The sequence below is a fragment of the Siniperca chuatsi genome, linkage group LG2, assembly GCF_020085105.1.
Source record: "Siniperca chuatsi isolate FFG_IHB_CAS linkage group LG2, ASM2008510v1, whole genome shotgun sequence".
NCBI classification, from domain to species: Eukaryota; Metazoa; Chordata; class Actinopteri; order Centrarchiformes; family Sinipercidae; genus Siniperca; species Siniperca chuatsi.
The window spans coordinates 80,873-101,501 of record NC_058043.1 but is presented as its reverse complement, the minus strand read 5'-3'; the positions used below and the strand labels follow the sequence as shown (position 1 = coordinate 101,501).

Sequence of the window (20,629 nt, the reverse complement as noted above, 5' to 3'; positions counted from 1 at the left end):
GAGGAGAGGCTGCAAAACACCACAAGAGACAATGGCAGAAATGCTAAAACTAGGAAAACAACATAAGATTCCAGACCTTGTATCCACCTCGGCTGAGAGTCTTGTATGAAGATGGGACAAGAACCTATGAAATGGTGGAGGAGAAACGTCTGACCTGGCGGACCGGAGATTGCCGGTAAAAGTAATCACACAACTGGAATCGCTTCTGGAGAGGATTCAGCATTTGTCATGGCAGCCAGTGCAGGCGCGGCGCACAACTCGGGCCAGTGGAGTAGGCTACCAGGTTGCAAGGAAAGCTGCAAGTATTCAGACGTGAACATACAGAGAACACAGACTAATTTTAAAACTGAAGACTGTCTGAAAAGAGTAATTTTGGCTTAGGTAAGGATTAATAAGTACAAATTTTTTTTTAAAACAAATTAAACAAAACGAAAAAATTTTAAATCACAGCAACATAGTTGGGACGTAAAAGAGGGAATTTTCCATGGCTGCTATCACAGCAGAGGGCCCTCTAACCCAGTTAGGAAATAAGGGTTATCCCTCATAGATGAGGCAGTTCAGTCACTGTTGGAAGTCTGGAAAAAAGTTACAATGTTAAAATCATTCCTTGTCTTAGTTCTGTTTTTTATGGAGAAGAGATTGTTTACTTTTTGTCTAGAAGGGAAGAATGTTAATTTTACTTCAGTTAGAACAACAACAACACCCAGGACACGGCAGACCCTCAAGCGCACTCTCAGACTCATATGGCAGTGCAAGTCTGATACACTGCGATACAAGCACCATTAGTATTATGAAGAATACGGTCTAGACCTGCTCTATAGGAAAAGTGCAATGAGATAACTTCTGTTATGAATTGGCGCTATATAAATAAAATTGAATTGAATTAGAGTGTAAGTCGAGAACCTACGATGCATAACATCTATCGACTGCTTGCCCAGCAGTACGACCCTCTCTGGTTCATCGTGCCATACACCGCGAGAGCCAAGGTTATCGTGCATATGACGTTGGGATGATCCCCATCTACCAGAAGACCTGCTCCAAGCCTGGCAATTGTATGAGAGTGAGTTTCCCCACTTGCCACAGATAACTCTGCCAAGATGCTACACCAACCCCAGCCGGGACTGCAGCAACAGCAGCATTAACATGTTCTGTGATGCCTCTGACCGGGTGTATGAGTCTGTGGCATATTTGCGCACTGAAGATGATGAGGGAAAAGTCGAGGTGGCCTTTTTGGCCGCAAGATAAAGAGTTGTGCCCAAGAAGCAACTCTCAATCCCCAGGCTGGAAATGTGCAGAGCCTTGATGCCCAGGAGGTGGTGTACTGGACAGACTCGACCACAGTACTTACCTGGCTCCACTCAGACTCATGTTGGTATAAAGTTTTCGTGGGAACCAGAGTTGCAGAGCTACAAGAGCTATCTGACCCTGCCACCTGGCACTATATCGCCTCAGCAACCAGTCCCGCATCACAAGAGGGAAGATGCTGGCTCAGCTCGCTGGAGAGAATCACTGGAGTCAAGGGCCACCCTTTCTGTAGCTGTCTGCCAACCACTGGCCGAAGGCACCAGCGGGAGAACCTACGGAGGAGGTAGAGGAGCTGAAGAAGACTGTGTTCTGTGGCTTACTAGCAGAAGCAACCAGTCCTACAAAACCTGATGGCCAACAGTTAAACACCTATCAGGAACTCCTGGAAGCCACTACACAGTTGCTGCATGGGGCGGCCGACAGCACTGCTCACCATGCTGCCAACGACTTCCACAAATCAGAGTTGACCCTCCTGAGACATGCTCAGATGGAGAGCTTTCCTGAGGAGTTTGCACTAATCAAATCAGGAAAGGCCATCCCAGCCAGCAGCAGATTGCTTACTCTTTGTCCTGACTACAATGAGTCTTCTGACCTGATCCGAGTAGGAGGTAGACTCCGGTGTGTCAGCCTGAGCCAGGAAATTCTGCACCCAGTACTTCTAGCTCCCTCTCACTCGGTCACAAAACTCTTAATCCAGCACTGTGACAACTAGTTGCATCACCTTGGAGTTGAACATGTCTTTGCTGAGCTACGCAGGAAGTACTGGATATTGAGAGGCAGAAAAGCAGTAAGAATATCAACACAACTGTTCTGAGCGCAGGAAGTGGAGAGGCCAATCACAGGTTCATAGAATGGCAGATTTGCCCCCCTCAAGTTTGAGGCTCTTCCGACCTGCCTTCTATTTGACTGGGGTGGACTGCTTCGGCCCTATGCCCGTCAAAGTGGGATGACAAACAGAGAAGAGGTGGGGCATTCTGTACAAGTGTCTTACCACCCGGGCGATCCACCTAGACCTATCTAATATAGATGCTGACCCCTTTCTGATGTCGCTGCGACTCTTCATCGCTTGTAAGGGAAAGCCCTTCGAGCTCCTATCGGATCAAGGCACAAACCTTAAGGGAGGAAGAACAGAGCTGCATGAAGCCTTCTATGCCCTGGAGCCTGCCCTCCGAGACCAGCTGGCAGCAGAACAGATCATGCTCTGTGCATGTGAACTCAGTGTGCCCACACTGCATATGCCTGGTGAGACAGGCAGATGATGGAAGGATTAAACTCACGGTGACGCGAGGAACATTATTTAGTTTGTGGGTCTATGAAAACTGAGTCGAATATTCTTTCATCTTTCACAAGTGCATTATTCTATTCAGAGCTAGCTGCCAGCTTGTCAGTCTGAGAGTTGTATTGCTACTTTTGCTAGCTATTGTTTCTGTGCATTCCAGTTACTATTCTTTCTGTTGTTTAGTGCTTATTCTGTGTTGGCTGATCACTAGATTATTGTGCTGTTGCCTTTAACTCTGTATGCTGGTTGTTGTTTGTAGATGCCTATATCTTATTTTACATTTGTTTTTATATGCTAGAGTTTCCATTGTTAATCAGCCTGTACTGTTGTGTTCTATTGTTACAGAACCACAAGCACAAACAACTCATCTGTGATCAGAAATCAGAAATACTTTATTATTATTATTAGTGATGATGCTCATGGTGGGATTTGTTTGGTCTCTGTAATTAATATTATAAAGAGGTCGGTCTAGACCTGCTCTATAGGAAAAGTGCAATGAAATAACTTCTGTTATGAATTGGCGCTATATAAATAAAATTGAATTGATGGACATTTGCATTTTTACACTTTTTCCCATTAGGCTCCCATCACACACCCTCTTTGTGTACCTTCATTTGTGTAGCAGGATTTAACCCTGCCTAAAACCAAACAGGATGAAGACTTTGAACTCTAATGTCTCCAGAGTACAGATTTTAATTTGAAAATCTTGTGTGTAACTGTTTGCATGGAAACAATAAAATCCTCTCTGTCTCTACAGGCCGCCTGGAGGGTTTATGCCACAAACCTGAGCCGAACTGATCTGACTTCAACCTGGGATTATTACGAGAGGACCGTCTCTGTCCCCATGTACAGGTGAGACTACACCTGTCCACCTACAGACAATCATTACGTTCTATAAATATTTTTACAATATTATAAGAATATTTATTGTCTGTGTGTGTCTCCAGGTTGATTCCACCGCTCAATCAGTTGGATTTATTGAGGAACCTCAAGAATAAATCAGGACTCTCATTCAGGTCTGAAATGTTTGATACAGGAAATCACATTACATGTCCACAAACTACTACAATTATAGCAGTATTCTTGTTTGTAGTCAGCTGAAGAATGTCTTACATTCATGAATTGTTTAACATCAATGAAATTATTCTTCAGTCAATAATTAATAATAACAACCTGTCTGTCTGTCTGCAGGAAGGAGGTCCAGCCTGAACCGTCTCCCGGGTCAGTGTCCAATTCTGGCTCTAAACAAGTCCATAATACTAACTTAAGCCAGACAGAGTCTGTACAGATTTGGCCTGATTTTAGTCCAGAATCAGTCACCCTCAACTAATTTTAGACTCGGACAGAATTTCTGTCAGATAAGTCTGATTAATCACCTAATCGATCAACGGTGAGCTCTCTGACTTTCGGATGTATTTCTGGTCGACTGTCTGCAGTTTGAGCAGTTCTGGGATCAAATTTCTTACATGGCTGCTGTCAAAAGATCTGTTATAAACTGTAGTCAACTTGTTTTAATATTACTGCAGTAGTATTTTACATGTTGTGGTTAGGGTTAGAACTTGGTTAGGTCAAAACTTTTAAAATCCAATTAAACATGTCTGTCTGACTGTCTCTTGTCCCTGCAGTCAGAAGGTCAGTCTGAAGGAAAGGGTCTTCTCGTCTCCCCGGAGTTCAGGAACCAAAGGAAAAGGTTCTCCTCAGCATGGTGGGTGTTAGTTTTTTATGTTTTGAAATGTTGCAGCTGTTGAACACTTGACAGGGAACAATCAGATTATTATTGTACATGTTTCCTGTGATGTAGCAGAAAAAAGTGGATCAGATCTCAGCTTTCCTCCTCCCAACAGGTTCTCTGTTGAGTACTGAAGTTTCCTTGAGCAAGACACATAATGACCGTCTGTCACATGTCTATTGTTTTCTGCATCATGTCAGTTACATTTTTGGGCCTTCTGAAATGAATGAACAGACAGAACAGTTACGGGACGTTATTTTGTTTAGTTTGATCTGTAAAGACCCAACACCAGATAATCTACCTGTTTAACAAACCTTTAATCAGACAGGATGAACCCATTGCTGTAACGAGCTGCTATAGAAACTGGTTTAAATGAAAACCTGCAGACTGTTGGACCGACATGAACCAGGACAACAAACCAGTACCCAGCAGAAACAACAGTTCGGATTCTGGTGTGTCCTATCCTTGACCTCCTTCTTTCCTTCCCTACTTCCTGTCTGTAGTGGTTCCTACAGTCGGCCCTGGTGTTGCTCCTGGTGTGGGTCCTGGAGTTCCTGGGGGGCTGGGGGGCGTCCAGGCCCTGCGACGGTCCCCCAGCATGGAGCCCAATCTGGAGGACAGTCCCAGCAAGGTTCCAAAGAGCTGGAGCTTTGGGGAGCGGAGCAGAACCAGACAGGCCTTCAGGATCCGAGGAGCCGCCTCCCGCCAAAACTCTGAGGGTAAGAAGGACCGAGTCCAATCAATCGGAACAATCTGTGGGAGGAAGGTGACCAGGTGGGTGGTGGTCACGCACAGATCCAAAATGGCAGGCAGACCCACGAAACTCAAACAAAGGGGGAGAGCCAAAATGGAGGACACACTCTATTTGTCCTTGAGGTGGCGTGGAGCGTAGCTAGTTATGCTACCACGCCATCTAGGGTGTTTTGAGATGTGTGTGTATATGTACGTGTAAAGAGGAGAGAGAAAGAAAGGCACACAGATTAAAGCGCAAGAGATCTCAACTGCTGTGGTAAAGCACAATAGCTGTTCCTTTTATCACACAGGAACCCGGCAGCGAACTTTCATTCAACAGCCGTGTTACTGGACTTTGGTCTGATAAGGCCCAGTTATTAGCTTCCACAGTGGCTAAAGCTAACACAGATAACGGTCCGGCGTGGCACAGACACAAAAATTAATTAAATTGTGAAACAATTCACAACAAATGAAGCTTAGATGAAATAACACACAGTTATAAAATCTATCTCTGCCCAGACACAAGCCTCTTACTTGGGATCGCTCTTGATAGCCATTTCATGCGTTAGTCCGTTTGGATTATCTGGCCACGCTGTCAGCAGGTTCAACAGCAAAACTGTTCCTTCGGGTGGCAGCGAAGGGAAACCGCAGTCGACTTGTAGTGGGGAGAGCGCGGGGCTCAGCTGTTATTCTCTCCGTGAAGAAAGCGGTGAATCCGTATCTTCAGTGATCGACCTGTGCGCTCCACTTTTATAGAGGCGATGACGTCATGGCCAGAGTGCCAGGATTTCCCGCACTTCTGTGGCGGCTCATCCAGTAGGAATCCAGGGTTTGGATTCAACTGAAATCTCGCGTCTGGGTGTGAATTAACGGCTGGTGGAGATTTGGTGCCTTTCTATGAGTTCAGGCTTTTGGGTTTCCCAAGGGCCTCTGTTCTTTGCTCTCCACACGTGGTGAGGCCCAACATTGGTACACAGCGTCTTTGACTATAGCAAAGAGAGAACCTGCAAAAGATGCATTACATAGTTACTTTATCCAAGCTTCAAATAACAACAACAACCTGTTATTTTTCTCACAACTTCACCTTTCTGTTTCCTGCCAATTTTTCCTGACTTTTAAAGGCTCATATCCAGCGCAATATGATTGAACTGTTCTTATTAAGCATCTCATTATATATTTTTCTTTCTGGTTACAGAAATAATCAAATGAGTTGTTTCACACATTCATTTATTCATTAACTGGTCTTTTTGTTGAGCTGACATCATCATGTCATCTTCAACATGTTTCGTCCCTGACGGTGATCTGCGACAGACTTAGTAAATATCCCTGTGTCACACTGAGGCTCCGGCAGCAGCGAGAGGTCTGGGGTCTGCTGAGGTGTTTTGGAGGCTGATATTTCAAATTATATATTTTTGTCCATTATATTCAGTTTTAACCCTCTGACAGTCTGGGCTGAGTCGGCCTACATCAGCCACACATTCAGGGCAGCTACACAATGAAACATCAGATATACCACAAACACATCAAACATCTAAAACAAGTTAAGATCTGTTAGTCCAGTTTACAAACCTGTACCTGCCACACACCACAAACTCAACATGAACCAAACATTAAAAAAATTATCTGTTACCTGCAGTTATCTCTGTAACAATTCTGGACCCAACCTCCCCTTATACAGTGGTGTGAAAAAGTGTTTGCCCCCCTTCCTGATTTAGTTTTTTTTTTTGCATGTTTGTCACACTTAAATGTTTCAGATCATCAAACTAATTTAAATATTAGTCAAAGATAACACAAGTAAACACAAAATGCAGTTTCTAAATGAAGGTTGTTATTATTAAGGGAAAACAAAATCCAAACCTACATGGCCCTGTGTGAAAAAGTGATTGCCCCCTAAACCTAATAACTGGTTGGGCCACTCTTAGTAGCAACAACTGCAATCAAGTGTTTGCAATAACTTGCAGTGAGTCTTTTACAGTGCTGTGGAGGAGTTTTGGCCCACTCATCTTTGCAGAATTGTTGTAATTCAGCCACATTGGAGGGTTTTCGAGCATGAACTGCCTTTTTAAGGTCATGCCACAGCATCTCAATAGGATTCAGGTCAGGACTTTGACTAGGCCACTCCAAAGTTTTCATTTTGTTCTTCTTCAGCCATTCAGAGGTGGACTTGCTGGTGTGTTTTGGATCATTGTCCTGCTGCAGAACCCGAGTTCGCTTCAGCTTGAGGTCACGAACAGATGGCCGGACGTTCTCCTTCAGGAGTTTTTGGTAGACAGCAGAATTCATGGTTCCATTTATCACAGCAAGTCTTCCAGGTCCTGAAGCAGCAAAACAGCCCCAGACCATCACACTACCACCACCATATTTTACTGTTGGTATGATGTCCTTTTTCTGAAATGCGGTGTTACTTTTACGCCAGATGTAATGGGAATGTTTTTGCCCAGTCTCTTTCTTATGGTGGAGTCATGAACACTGACCTTAACTGAGGCAAGTGAGGCCTGCAGTTCTTTGGATGTTGTCGTGGGGTCTTTTGTGACCTCTTGGATGAGTCGTCGCTGCGCTCTTGGGGTAATTTTGGTCGGCCAGCCCCTCCTGGGAAGGTTCGCCACTGTTCCATGTTTTCGCCATTTGTGGATAATGGCTCTCACTGTGGTTCGCTGGAGTCCCAAAGCTTTAGAAATGGCTTTATAACCTTTTCCAGACTGATAGATCTAAATGACTTTCTTTCTCATTTGTTCCTGAATTTCTTTGGATCTCGGTCATGATGTCTAGCTTTTGAAGATCTTTTGGTCTACTTCACTTTGTCAGGCAGGTCCTATTTAAGTGATTTCTTGATTGAGAACAGGTGTGGCAGTAATCAGGCCTGGGTGTGGCTAGAGAAATTGAACTCAGGTGTGATAAACCACAGTTATGTTTTAACAGGTGGGGCAATCACTATTTCACACAGGGCCATGTAGGTTTGGATTTTGTTTTCCCTTAATAATAACAACCTTCATTTAAAAACTGCATTTTGTGTTTACTTGTGTTATCTTTGACTAATATTTTAATTTGTTTGATAATCTGAAACACAAACAAGTGTGACAAACATGCAAAAAAAATGAGAAATCAGGAAGGGGGGCAAACACTTTTTCGCACCACTGTATACCTGTAAGACCCCCCCATTGTGGTCAGGAATACAGATCTCATAGTCGTTTTCTGTCTTTTTCAGTAGCATTTTGCAGGCTGTTTTGACTTCTTAAGTCAGAGTTAGTCTGCAGTCAAAAAACCTTTAGCATTAAAATTCTTTAATACATTTTAATGCTGAAGGTTTAATAAAAACTTGAATCGGCATCAGGATCAAAAATATGTGATCACTGATATTTCTGACTGAGCCTGAAGTTAAAAGCAGAATAAGTAGGATTTGTCGGTTGCTGTTTGTAAACATGTGATTCAAAGTCGGCCCCTCCTCCCCAGCTCAGAGCGAGAGAGAGAGCGCTAGAGAATGAAAGAAGAGAGGGAGCGGCGTTAGCGAGAACAAAGCAGTGAATCAGAGAAATCAGTTATTTTCTGATTGTTTCACTGTGGTTACGTTCTAAAGCACAACAAATTCGCCCACACCTCTGCAGGAAGGAGCAGCTTCATCCTGTCAGCTGCTCCCGGCTCTGCCAGTGTGTAGCTCAGCCCGTTCTTGGTCAAACAGACACCAAAAACTCTATACATCCATAGTCTGCATAGCCAGACCTGTCTGCACACTTCATTTTAGTGATGTGGCAGCGCTGGAGATACATCCATGACACAGACAGAGAGCAGAGGAGAGAGACGGAGACAGCGGTGTAACCTGCTCGCTACGTTCTTACAGTCCCCCGACCTCAGCGCCTGCTGTTATTGGCTGGGGGCTCCACACACCTGCCCAAAGGTTGACGCCCAGAAACGTCCCGAACACAGAAAACTAATAGATACTAATAGAAAACGATTGACAGGGATTATTTTTATATGAGTCTATACATATGTTTTAGGAAAATCCTACTTAATCTGCCTTTAAATCTTTTTATTGGTTTTCAACCAATAGGATGACGCAGCGTTAACAACATTTGCAGGACCTGAAACATGACACTCCTGTGAGGCCCCCTTGATATTTTGTATACATTTGATATGTTTATTTGGTAGACTTTAAAGACATAAATTTGACTTTTTTAATAAACGTATCAATTTTTTTCTAAATCTAAATTTTGAGTTTTCACATCAGCAGTAGGTGACATCATCATTTACACATGAAAATACTTTCACAGTAAAAATACAAAGAAAACAATTAGCTCAGTTTTGAACCCCAAACAATTCACACACATTTCCTGTTGTTTATGATGATGTCATACTCACCAGCTGAACATGTTTACATAAATCTAAGATCCAACCAAACCCCATTACAAAACATAAAGAAAGAGCAGGATGGAAGGAAAGGAGGGAAAGTCCTGAGAGGAAACAGACCAACTCTCATCATCTGACTGGTTTTGGCCACTTGTTGTTTTACTGGTTCAGGAAGCTTTTGTGCCACATTCAACAACTACAACTCCCATGATTCTTAGCCATAGCAGCACTATGAAAACCTGATGGGAACTGAAGTTGTTGAATGTCTTCAAGGTCTGCTTCCAGTCTTTGTGCTAAGCTAGGCTAACAGAGATGAATGTGACGCTGATGTAAAACAGAAAACAAGATGATTTAACAATCACGTGATGTTGAAGATGTTGAAGGTGGTGAGGATGAAGATGATGATGATGGTGAGGATGAAGATGATGATGATGGTGAGGATGATGGTGGTGATGATGATGAGGATGACGACGACGATGATGATGATGGTCATGATGAAGACGATGAAGCTGATGTTGAAGATGATGATGGTGAGGATGAAGATGATGGTGACGATGATGAAGATAATGGTGGTGAGGATGATGATGATGATGGTCATGATGAAGACGATGAAGCTGATGTTGAAGATGATGATGGTGATGATGACGAAGATAATGATGGTGATGATGAAGATGATGATGGTGAGGATGATGATGGTGATGATGACGAAGATAATGATGGTGATGATGAAGATGATGATGGTGAGGATGGTGATGGTGATGGTGAAGATAATGATGGTGATGGTGATGAGGATGATGGTGGTGGTGAGGATGATGAGGATGATGGTGATGTGATGATGACGATGATGGTGATGTGATGATGATCGTTGGTGCTATGTATGCGACTGTGGAAAACAATTTCCTCGAGGGCAAATAAACTATCTGTGATGGTGGTGATGATGAAGATGGTGGTAAAGATGATGATGAAGAAAACAACGATGATGGTGATGAGTAGACTGTAATCTTCCTCTGATGAAAGTCTCTCTCCTCCTCCTCCTGTAGTGCTGATAGAGATGCAGGATGAAGAGTTCAGACAGAAGAGCTCCCCAGGTCAGCACACACACACACACACACACACACACACACACACACACACACACACACACACACACACACACACGTTTACTTATGTCACTTTTGGGGACATTACATATGACCGTAATTGCAGTCCCCACTTAACCACTGACCCAAAAATCAGCTTTTTCCAAACAGTTAACTGGTCTTTAGTCTGAAATGTGTCGCTGAAGGTAGCCTAAGTCAGACCCACACAAACTAACACACTACCACGCACACACAGATGTAGACTGAACCATTTTCTTCTTCAGGGTTTTTTCAGCCCGGGTCCGTCCACTTTAGCCGCGGCGTAATGACATTGTTTCCACTGCAGCCTCACAGCAGGGGATAACCGACCTTTCCTGCTGTTGCTGCTTGACATTAAAAGCTTTCCATTGGTGGACCGGTGGGACGCTTTCATTGTGAAGAAGTTAAAGGAAATGTGTTTGTCACAGAGTTAGCGTAGCTTCAATAGCGGTGCTGTTCTTCAATACAAACGGTCAAATCAACTACATATTGAAATATTCTGCTGTATTTCGTCAGCGGATCAGTTTTAAATATCACAGGTTCATCCTTCATCACTGGTTTTGGCAATTCTGGCCCTGTCTGGTGGTGGGGCCCAGTGTCAAACTGGAGTTTTTAGACCTATATTATTTTAGTTTATCTTGTCCTGAAGTGGAGCATTTTCCTAAATAAAGTTGTGTTTAATCAAAGTACCACAAACTAAGCCATATTAAGTACTGTTTCAGCACAGGACGCCTGGTTGCACTGGAGGGGGCAGGTTACATTCAGGTGGGGGATCAATGGGGGCCCCTTAACAGGTAAATCTGGCCACGATCGGGACGTCTTCAATCACCCACACACTAAATGGCTTTCAGAGTCGCAGTCGAGTTGGAGGTAAATAAATAAATAAATAAATAAATAAATAATAATTTTGCAATGAAAACGTATAGCTGCCTGCTCATTTTGTGGTTCAGTAAAGACGACAAGGTTACAATACTGACACACTTGTGTGTATGCTAATGTATTCTGATAGAAACTATATTATAGTGCCCCCTCCATACAAATAGATCCATGATAAGACTGGGTTCAGAGAGCTGGATGACAGCAGAGCCTGTGTCTGCTCTCATTGGCTGTAGATCATTGCGTGGCTCCCCGACCCGTCCCCGACACGACCAGATACCCTGCTAGATATTTTGTCTCTGCGAGCTCTGGATCGCGTCTTTGAACAGTTCACACACAGTGATTGAGCGCTGATTTGCGAGGGCCGCGCGAACATCGATTTGCCTCTGATGTGGCGCCGATCTCCAAAATCTGGGGGCGAGTGGAAAATCAGGGCTAAAATCCTGTAGTGTGAACTTAGCTTTAGCTGAACTTGTTTCAGGTCTCTGGTCCTCCTGTTCTTACATAGTAAAATGTTCTTTAGCCTGCAGTCTGTTGCAGCTAAGCATGTTTCAGGTAGGGGGCGCTGAATGACACAGTTCTTCAGACACAGTGATGTCGTTGTTTCAGAGGCCAGCCTGCCAGGAGAAGACATGGCCGACGACAACAAGAGCTGCCACTGTGAGTTCGTCCCCCAGGATCTGACCCCGGGGTTAAAGGTCACCATCAGAGCCATCTGGTACGAACTGTTTGTGTTTATTTTCATTCAGAAAATCATTTTTAATTTCTCAGTTTATCTGCTCATCATTCATTGCTTTACTTAATGTTTATTTGTTGGTTATTATGCACTGAACTCATTATGCTTTTTATTCACATTATTTTTTGTTTTGTTTTTTATTTATTTGTGCTCACCCCAGGGTCAAAGGCCACCATCAGCTGTTGGGTAAGAGCAGTCAGTCTGACCTCCAGTTAGATTCATGGTTTTCTATGTTTCTATGTTGTTTTCTGTTGTCTGCCACTAAAGCTCCTCTGTCATATTGTTAGGTAAAACATTATTTTATTATTAGTTTTGTTATTATAATTTTATTTTTTTCTTATCCTTGATGTTGGTGGTGGTGTCTAGGGCTGTAGTCAACCAAAGAAAATCTTGGTCGACTGAAATTCTACCTACTCCCTAGTGGTGTCTGTCCTACAGAGAAGTGCTCAGTCCTCTTACGGCTCTTCTCCTGTCGGTTATATGAAGTTAAAGTTTCACCTTCAGATCTGTTGCAATACTTGTCATTCCTGCCTCCAGCAGGTCCTCAACAGTCCAGCTGTCCAGGTCTGTAAAGTTCATACAGTCTGGTATCGTATCAGAAGCAGGTTCGGGATGAGCTGTACAGCAGTAGTTCCAAACCAAATCCAAAACTCTCTAAGAAGACCAGCAACCCTCAGCACATACACATGTCCAAAAGTATAGTATTAGTGTACTTTGTCTCTGAGTCTGAATTTCCTGGATATTAATTTTATCCACTCATTTTCTGTCCTGGTCCAGGATAAGTGATTAAACAGCAGACTAAAGTTGTGACCACACATTAGGACTGTATCAACAATGATGAATCCGATTTGTGACGACTGATGGGACCAAGTTGGACCGGGTCTGATCCAGTCTGGGTCAGTTGGTGTTGACAGTCGGCAGATTAAATCATTTAGTCTGTGATAATGTAAAGAGTCTAATCTGAACTCTTCAGATCCAGTTGCTGCCAGTTGTTCTCACAAAGATTTTTAAAATCATGTATGATATTTGCGACTGATGTTGGTGACCGATGACATCACTAGACGTACTTTTTTAAATAAACAGCTTTACCTGAAGTTAGCTTCATTTTACAGGATCTCGCCAAACTGTGAGCCTTTTCCCTTCTTTTCTGGCCTTTTCAGCACAGATGTTGCTGCGTATAAACTGCTGGTTTGTGTCCATGTTTGTTTTCGTACAAGATCACGTGGTAGTTTCTGTATTCTGGTGGGATTTGCGGGGTTGTCTACCTCCAGTTGGACATCCCCAGGATACCTCCTCTGGAAGGATCCTGATCAGATGTTGAACCATCATAGTTGCCTCCTTTCAACATAAAGGAGCAGTGGTTCTCCTCCTGGCCCTGTCTCTAAGGCTGAGTCCAGACACCCTGCCATGGAAACTAACCCCCCTCAGCTGCTTGGATCCACCATCTCATTCTTTCAGTCAGAAGTCTCTGTAGGCAGGTGAGATGGATCTAGTCTACAGAGACCAGTCTGGACTAGATTCACCCCATCAGTACTGTTAGTGCCTGAGACCACTTGAGCTCACCTGAGCTCCTCCGAGCCATCAGAGATTGGGTGATGGCTGACTTCCTGTTTTCTCTCTCTCACACAGTATCATGCGTTTCATGGTGTCTAAGAGGAAGTTTAAGGAGAGTCTTCGTCCCTATGATGTCATGGACGTGATTGAACAGTATTCAGCCGGACACCTGGACATGCTTGCCCGCATCAAGAACCTCCAGTCAAGGTAAGACCTCTGACCTCTGACCCCTCGCATGTATATTTTAGGTTGCTTCAGCATCTCCTAAATGTTTTCCTTGTTGGTGGGACTCTGGACTTTGGTCTCAATTAATACAAATCAATTTAAACAAGAAAAAGCCACATTTACTGAATAAAGTATTATTATTGGTAGTAAGCTGCTAATAGTTTTGAATGCAGAATCTTTCATCTTAACAGGAGAATACTTCACACATCTATTCCTTGAGACAGGTGCGTAGGAGAGGGACGAGTGGATCCATAGTTGCAAATAAACTCCCGCACACTGGTCTAACTTGCAATAATACATTTATTTATGACGTTTTGGTGATAGAATCGAGTGTCGTTCGCAGTGAGCCTGCAGCGTTATCAACTAGATGGTCAATTTGGGAGGGACTGAAATTAGCATAGGAGTCCTCCTATATTGAGACATAGTATTGAATTAAATGCAAATAAAATCACTTAAAATCACCTTAAATTTTGCTACAGCACTATCAAGATAGACATCTAGAGTAAGAATTTTTGCCTAATGGCGTGTAGTCCAGTAATAGGAGCTCAAAAGTTATTAAATAATGGTCCGATAATGAAGGATTCTGTGGAAAGACTATTAAATGTTCAATTTCAACGCCATATACCAGAACAAGGTCGAGGGTGTGGTTAAAACAGTGAGAGGCTTCATGTACACTCTGACAGAAACCAATGAATCTAATAATGAGAATAAACGTAGTACTAAGTATTTTCAACGTCCACATGAATATTAAAATCACCTACAATAAACACTTTATCTGTTTTGAGGACTAAACTTGATAAAAACTGAGATTTCAGATAGAAACTCAGAATAAGGACCAGGAGCGCGGTACACTATAACAAATAGAACTGGCTGTCGTGTTTTCCAGGTCGGGTGTGAAAGACCAAGAACAAGGCTTTCGAATGAGTTATAGTTTAGTTTAGGTTTAGGGCTGATTAACAGGCTTGAGTCGAAGATGCTGCAGCTCCACCTCCTCGGCCGGTGACTCGAGGAACGTGAGTATTAATATGACTGGGCAGAGTGGATTCATTTAGGCAACATGTTCTTCATGACCCAGCCAGGTTTCAGTAAGACAGAATAAGTCAATATGAAACTCTGATATTAAATCGTTCACTAGTACAGCTTTAGATGACAGAGATCTGATGTTTAAGAGTCCACATTTAATTCTCCTGTTTTGTTGTGCTATTTCAGCGTTTTTGTTTAGGTTTGTATGTATAACGCCTCTCCTGTTAACTTTAGATTTTATTAATTTAAGTGGTCGGGGGGCAGACGCCGTCACTGAGGGGTTTTGGGTGGGAAACTGTTCTGGAAGCACAGAGAAGCGTGCAGGACTGTAACTCTGCTTCATGGTCTGAACTCTGAGTTCTCACGGTTTAGGTCCACTAATAAACTCGGCCAGATTTCTAGATATGATCCATCCAAAGTGGGATGCCGTTTCTCCTAATCAGAATGGGTCTTCCCCAAAAGTCTGCCAATTATCTACAAAGCCCACATCGTTTGCTGGACACCAGCTCGACAGCCAGCGGCGGCTTGAAGACAAGCGGCTGAACATGACATCACTGGTCAGGTTTGGCAGGGCCCAGAGAAAACTATGGAGTCCGACATTGTCTTTGCATATGTACACACCGACTCAACATTAACTTTAGTGACCTCCGACTGGCGTAATCGGGAGTCGTTACAGCCGACGTGAATAACAGTCTTACTGTATTTACGTTTATCCTTAGACAGCAGCTTTAAATAGGATTCAGCGTCGCCCTAACCTAACCCTAAATGGAAATAAGACAATGCGCTTACTGCAGCATGTCAGCCTGTCAAGACGATTTCATGCAGGTGATGTTGTCTTTTTTCTATATGCTAGGTGAGGTTTATCCACTAATGGAACTCGCTAAATGTGTGTATTGCAATTACCTCTTTGGGCCTACATGATGTATTTATAGGGACCTACTGAATGTATGCAGTTTGATAGGGTAGAGGGAAATTGAATTATTGTTACTTACATTTGTATACTTTGCATTTGCCCTTTTGAATTTTGTGAAGCCTTGTTGTATTTATTATGAAGGGTTTATTTAGTTATTGATGCTGTTTTCATTTGCCATGCCATCCCTACAGGTTCATCCACAAATATCTGTAAATGGATCTTTTGAGAATGCAGTTTAGCCTTTGGGACTGTAAGCATTAATTTTATAGTGATCTACCCATTTAATGTAAACATTCGGAGGGAACATTTGCGATTGTTACTACACAGTGTTTTACTTTTCTCTATATGATATCGGAGACTGTCTTATAGTAAACTGATGTTTGGTATTTATGCCTTCCTATTGCACGTGGGGAATGTGATTGTTTGCAGATTTACAGCCACTCCCTATTTAAGATGGCTTCTCTTTGTCACAAACCATCTGCCTGATGAAGGTCTAGCACCAAAACGTCGCAAATAAATGTATTATTGCAAGTTAGACCAGTGTGCAGGAGTTTATTTGCAACTAAGAATCTTTCATCTTACCATCAGAAAGTTTCTCACTATTTTCAGACCAGCACAGTTTATTAATGTACACTGTGTGAGGTCACTGTGTGAGGTCACTGTGTGAGGTCACTGTGTGAGGTCACTGTGTGAGGTCACTGTGTGAGGTAGGGTCTTGGCGCTCAGACTTTGATTCGTGCTGTTTCCTGATTGGCAGGGTGGATCAGATAGTTGGTAGAGGAACACCAATCGCAGACAAGGACCGTCCCAAAACAGCCAATGAGGAGCTTCCTGAGGACCCGAGCATGATGGGACGGTTGGGGAAGGTGGAGAAGCAGGTAACTAACGGCAACTAGTCCGTTGCTTAAAATACTTTGAGCAGAGCAGCGCTGAAACCTCTTGAACTCTGAACCTGCTTGTTTTTTTGGTGCAGCTTCAGTCTTGATTCTGATTGGTCCTCTGTTGGTCTTGTGTCCCTCAGGTCCTGTCCATGGAGAGAAAATTGGACTTCCTAGTTAACATTTACATCCAGCGAATGGGAATCCCACAGGCTGAGACCGACGCCTATTTTGGATCCAAGGAGCCGGACCCGGCCCCGCCCTACCACAGTCCAGTGGATCAGCTGGAGAAGAGCCAGTCCATCTCCAAGATCCTGCAGTCAGTGTCTACTCTTACTGGGAAACCACAGAACCAGTATCAGACCAGGACCTGTTGTTGATAAAATGTTGTTTACATGTTGTTGTTATTGGTTGGGTGTTTACATGTTACAGATGTCGACCCTTTGTTTTCTTGTTGTTAACATGTTGATTACATGTTGTGCAGGGTTTTGCCTGGCGACGGCGTTGAGAAGAATCGTTTTGTGACGAAGATGGTCCGCTCCAGCAGCTCCACTGGACACAGGAACTACAACGCACCCAGCTGCCCACCGTCCACCTCCTGGCAACCAATCAGCTCCCAGCTCCACCAGCAACCCCCACCCCCTCCCCAGCGTAGCCATGCCAAAACTCCGAGTCCGGTGGGGGATGGGTCACTGGTTCGACTCCCACCTCCTCCGGCCGGAGAGAGACAAGGTGGGAACCGATCAAACCGGCACAGCACTGGAGACCGGGGTGGGGCAGAGAGACCAGAGAGGGGAGGAGAGGGGGCCAACGGGACTGAGGCTGGAGATGAGGTGAAGCCGGACAGCGACACCTCCATCTCCATCCCGTCTGTGGACCACGAGGAGCTGGAGCGCTCCTTCAGCGGCTTCTCCATCTCCCAGTCCAGAGAGAACTTGGACTTCCTCAACAACGACTTCTACTCGTCCTCCACCAACCTGGGAGCCCACCAAGGAGGAGGAGGAGGAGGGGGGGGAGAAGGAGGAGGGGGGGGAGAAGGAGGAGGAAGAAGAGGAGGTGCCTCCCGCTGCGCTACTGTCCGGCCCTACATCGCAGAGGGGGAGTCAGACTCCGACTCAGAGCTCTGTGCCCCCTCGCCACAGTCGGACCGGGCCTGGACCGGAACAAAGTAGAGCCGAAGGTAAACAGGAGCAGAACCAGCAGAACAGTTAAAATAATAATCCAAATGTGAAGTGAAACAGGTCCAACTTAATTGATGGAGTCAAAGACTTTAAGAGTGAAGCATCATGGGAAGTATGAAAGGCACAAAGCACCGGTGGTTTTATTCATGAATGTTTTAACCTGTATAGCAAATGTTTGTTCTCACTGTCACTGATTGGTTCACTGCTGGGACATGCTCACACCTGATTGGTTCACTGCTGGGACATGCTCACACCTGATTGGTTCACGGCTGGGACACACACACTTGATTGGTTGCTTGTTCCATGTTTAAGACACTTGTAAACATTATTATCAGTGTCACATAACTGCAGCTCACTGTTACATTTATTCATTACGTTTTAAAGAACTTGACACAAAGCATCACAGCAACAACACGTATGACAGACTGACATATCACCATTCCAACAGACTCTGTTGTTGTTGTTTGTTTGTTTGTTTGTTTGTTTGTTGTCTCTGTTTCCTGGCCAGAGCTCAAACACAGAATCATTCTGAGCTTTTCGCTGAAACCTGAACTTCTTTGCAGGTAACTGTTAAACTAACTCTACTTTGATGTCATGTGGGATCGAAGTTAATGAGGGGAAAGAGTCCTTGTTTATTCTGCCCTTTAAAGGCAGAGAGCTGTAACTACACAAACTGCGACGCTAAGAAAAAAGTTTTCCGTCTTTTTAGTGTTTTAAAGAAACACTTTCATAATTACTGTCATAGACCCAAACAGGATTCCTAAAAATGTGAATCTGCCTTTCTATACTGCGCATGGTCAGTATAGATTTACAATTATTCATTGGGCAGAGAATTAATATAAACTAAAGATAACTATAAATTAGAATAAAAGGTGATTTATAAATTAAATCACCTTGAACAAAGAATTTGTCTGACATGAGGCATCCATGTCTGTTTGGTTTTCAGACACGTCTTTATTATTCCAAGTCAGATATATCAGAGCTTTCAAAAAAAATTCAAGATAACTAAAAACGTGTCAATCTTTATGTTTTCACATGGTTTAATGATAACAGAGGCAGATTTATCATCAAAATTTATAATAATTTGTGGAACAATGGGGCCTTGATTTCGGACAAAAGTAAACAAAAACAGCTTCTCGTTTTTGTTGACGGTCAATTTTACTGGTCTGATTTTTCTGGAAACCAGAACCCTGTAAGTTGTTTATGCACATGATTGCTACGAACATGATACCATGCTAACAGACTGTACAGCTAGTTAGCCCTAGTGTTATAAGTTCAGACCGTTATTTCATTGTAAGGTAATTCTGAAAATATGTGTCTGTAAGCTAAGCAGCCAAACAAACTGTTTGTTTGAGGATGAGGAGTAACTGATGAGTGTCTCAGGTAAACGTCCCCAAACCCCAGGAATAAAGATCAGAACAGAGCTGTTAACGTTAGCCTAAACTCTGATAGCATCCAGGACGGGCGCCAACACAGTGGATGTTTCAGTCCTGAACGAGGATTTTATCAACGCAACCCGTAACCCCACAAAATAATGTAGTTAGCCTGAAATGCTAACGTTAGCAGCTTACATTAGATAAACACACTGTTACTCTTACACTTTTGCTGTTGTGTTTTTGTAAATTTGATAAAAATACTTAACCAAAGAATCTATAATTATTCTTCTAAACCGACTCGACTCTGCAAAAATCCGTCACTAGACAGACCTGCTGCCTAGTTACAGTCGCTAAGCTGTTATTGGACAATCGCTCTTCCTAACTCCCACATGACGTAAACAGCATTTTTACATCATGATCATGACGCTATAGAAACATTAATATGTACAGTATGATGTATTCATTCCCAACTGTTAATTATAATCTAACATTCATCAATAAATCTCAACAGTTGATTAAACAATACAGCGACAGGAATGTAGAGATAATACTGAAGTCTTTGCTGACAACTAGAAGCAGATCGGTCCAGCTGGATGGATCAGTCACTTCAGGAAACCTAAATAAGACAACGTTACCAAAATAAGTCTTTTACTGCCTGAGCTCTTTGCTTCCATTTCTGACCAGCAGTAAAGTTTGGCCTGAAGGGGGTGCTAGATTATTGTTAAGCCCAGGAACCACAGCTATGAGGGTTTGGTATCTGTTGTATTAACTGTGTGTATGTCTGATCAGCAGATCAATCAGCAGATCAATCAGCTCTCCTTTGAGTGGTTGATGACCTGTGGGCCCACTTTAGCGCAGATTTGAATGTAAACACACTATTTACTTTTTCCATGGAGAACACTGAGTCCTTTAGTTCTCATCCTTTCCTGGTTTCCTGACAAAGAAAAGAAGGTTAAACTAAAATATTAAACTAATTATTTAATCAATATTTAAGACTTTTGTAAAGGATTTTCACCTGTCAATCATCTGACTGTCCATCTGTGTCCAAACGTTTAAACCTGTTCTAGATTCAAGTTTGAACTCAACAATGTAGTACTTTGTTTAAACAAGCTGATATTTGGTCAAATAAAATCACGTTTCACCGTCTGTCAGCTCAGATGAACGTTAAGTTGATTTGGAGAGAAAGCGATACGAATTAATCAGCTCTAACACAAACTGTATCAGAACGTTGCCTGTTTGATTGTATTTCAATATTAATTAAAAACCTTTAACCACAACAAAGCTTATGTGACCTGAACCATCTTCAGTCTTTCCTATATGCTGTTACCCTTCAACAGACCCAGTAACCAATCACAGACTGTAA

The 20,629-nt window shown here is 43.2% G+C and overlaps 1 protein-coding gene across 3 annotated transcripts in view; it reads left to right on the top strand.

Annotated features, from left to right (window-relative positions):
• The window catches only part of LOC122869295 (potassium voltage-gated channel subfamily KQT member 2), a 37,954-nt gene that overhangs the window by 15,075 nt on the left and 2,250 nt on the right, over positions 1 to 20,629 (top strand). The window contains exons 9-19 of one of the 3 annotated variants that reach the window (XM_044182136.1): positions 3,342 to 3,436; positions 3,532 to 3,600; positions 3,776 to 3,805; positions 4,210 to 4,289; positions 4,817 to 5,032; positions 10,427 to 10,474; positions 11,990 to 12,098; positions 13,746 to 13,877; positions 16,589 to 16,709; positions 16,853 to 17,028; positions 17,194 to 17,889. In XM_044182136.1, coding sequence (XP_044038071.1) covers positions 3,342 to 3,436; positions 3,532 to 3,600; positions 3,776 to 3,805; positions 4,210 to 4,289; positions 4,817 to 5,032; positions 10,427 to 10,474; positions 11,990 to 12,098; positions 13,746 to 13,877; positions 16,589 to 16,709; positions 16,853 to 17,028; positions 17,194 to 17,881 — 1,764 coding nt within the window. In that variant the 3' untranslated portion in view covers positions 17,882 to 17,889. Of the gene's footprint in view, positions 1 to 3,341; positions 3,437 to 3,531; positions 3,601 to 3,775; positions 3,806 to 4,209; positions 4,290 to 4,816; positions 5,033 to 10,426; positions 10,475 to 11,989; positions 12,099 to 13,745; positions 13,878 to 16,588; positions 16,710 to 16,852; positions 17,029 to 17,193; positions 20,544 to 20,629 lie in introns of those variants that run through there. The other 2 variants (XM_044182126.1, XM_044182146.1) reach the window with 2 other exon arrangements.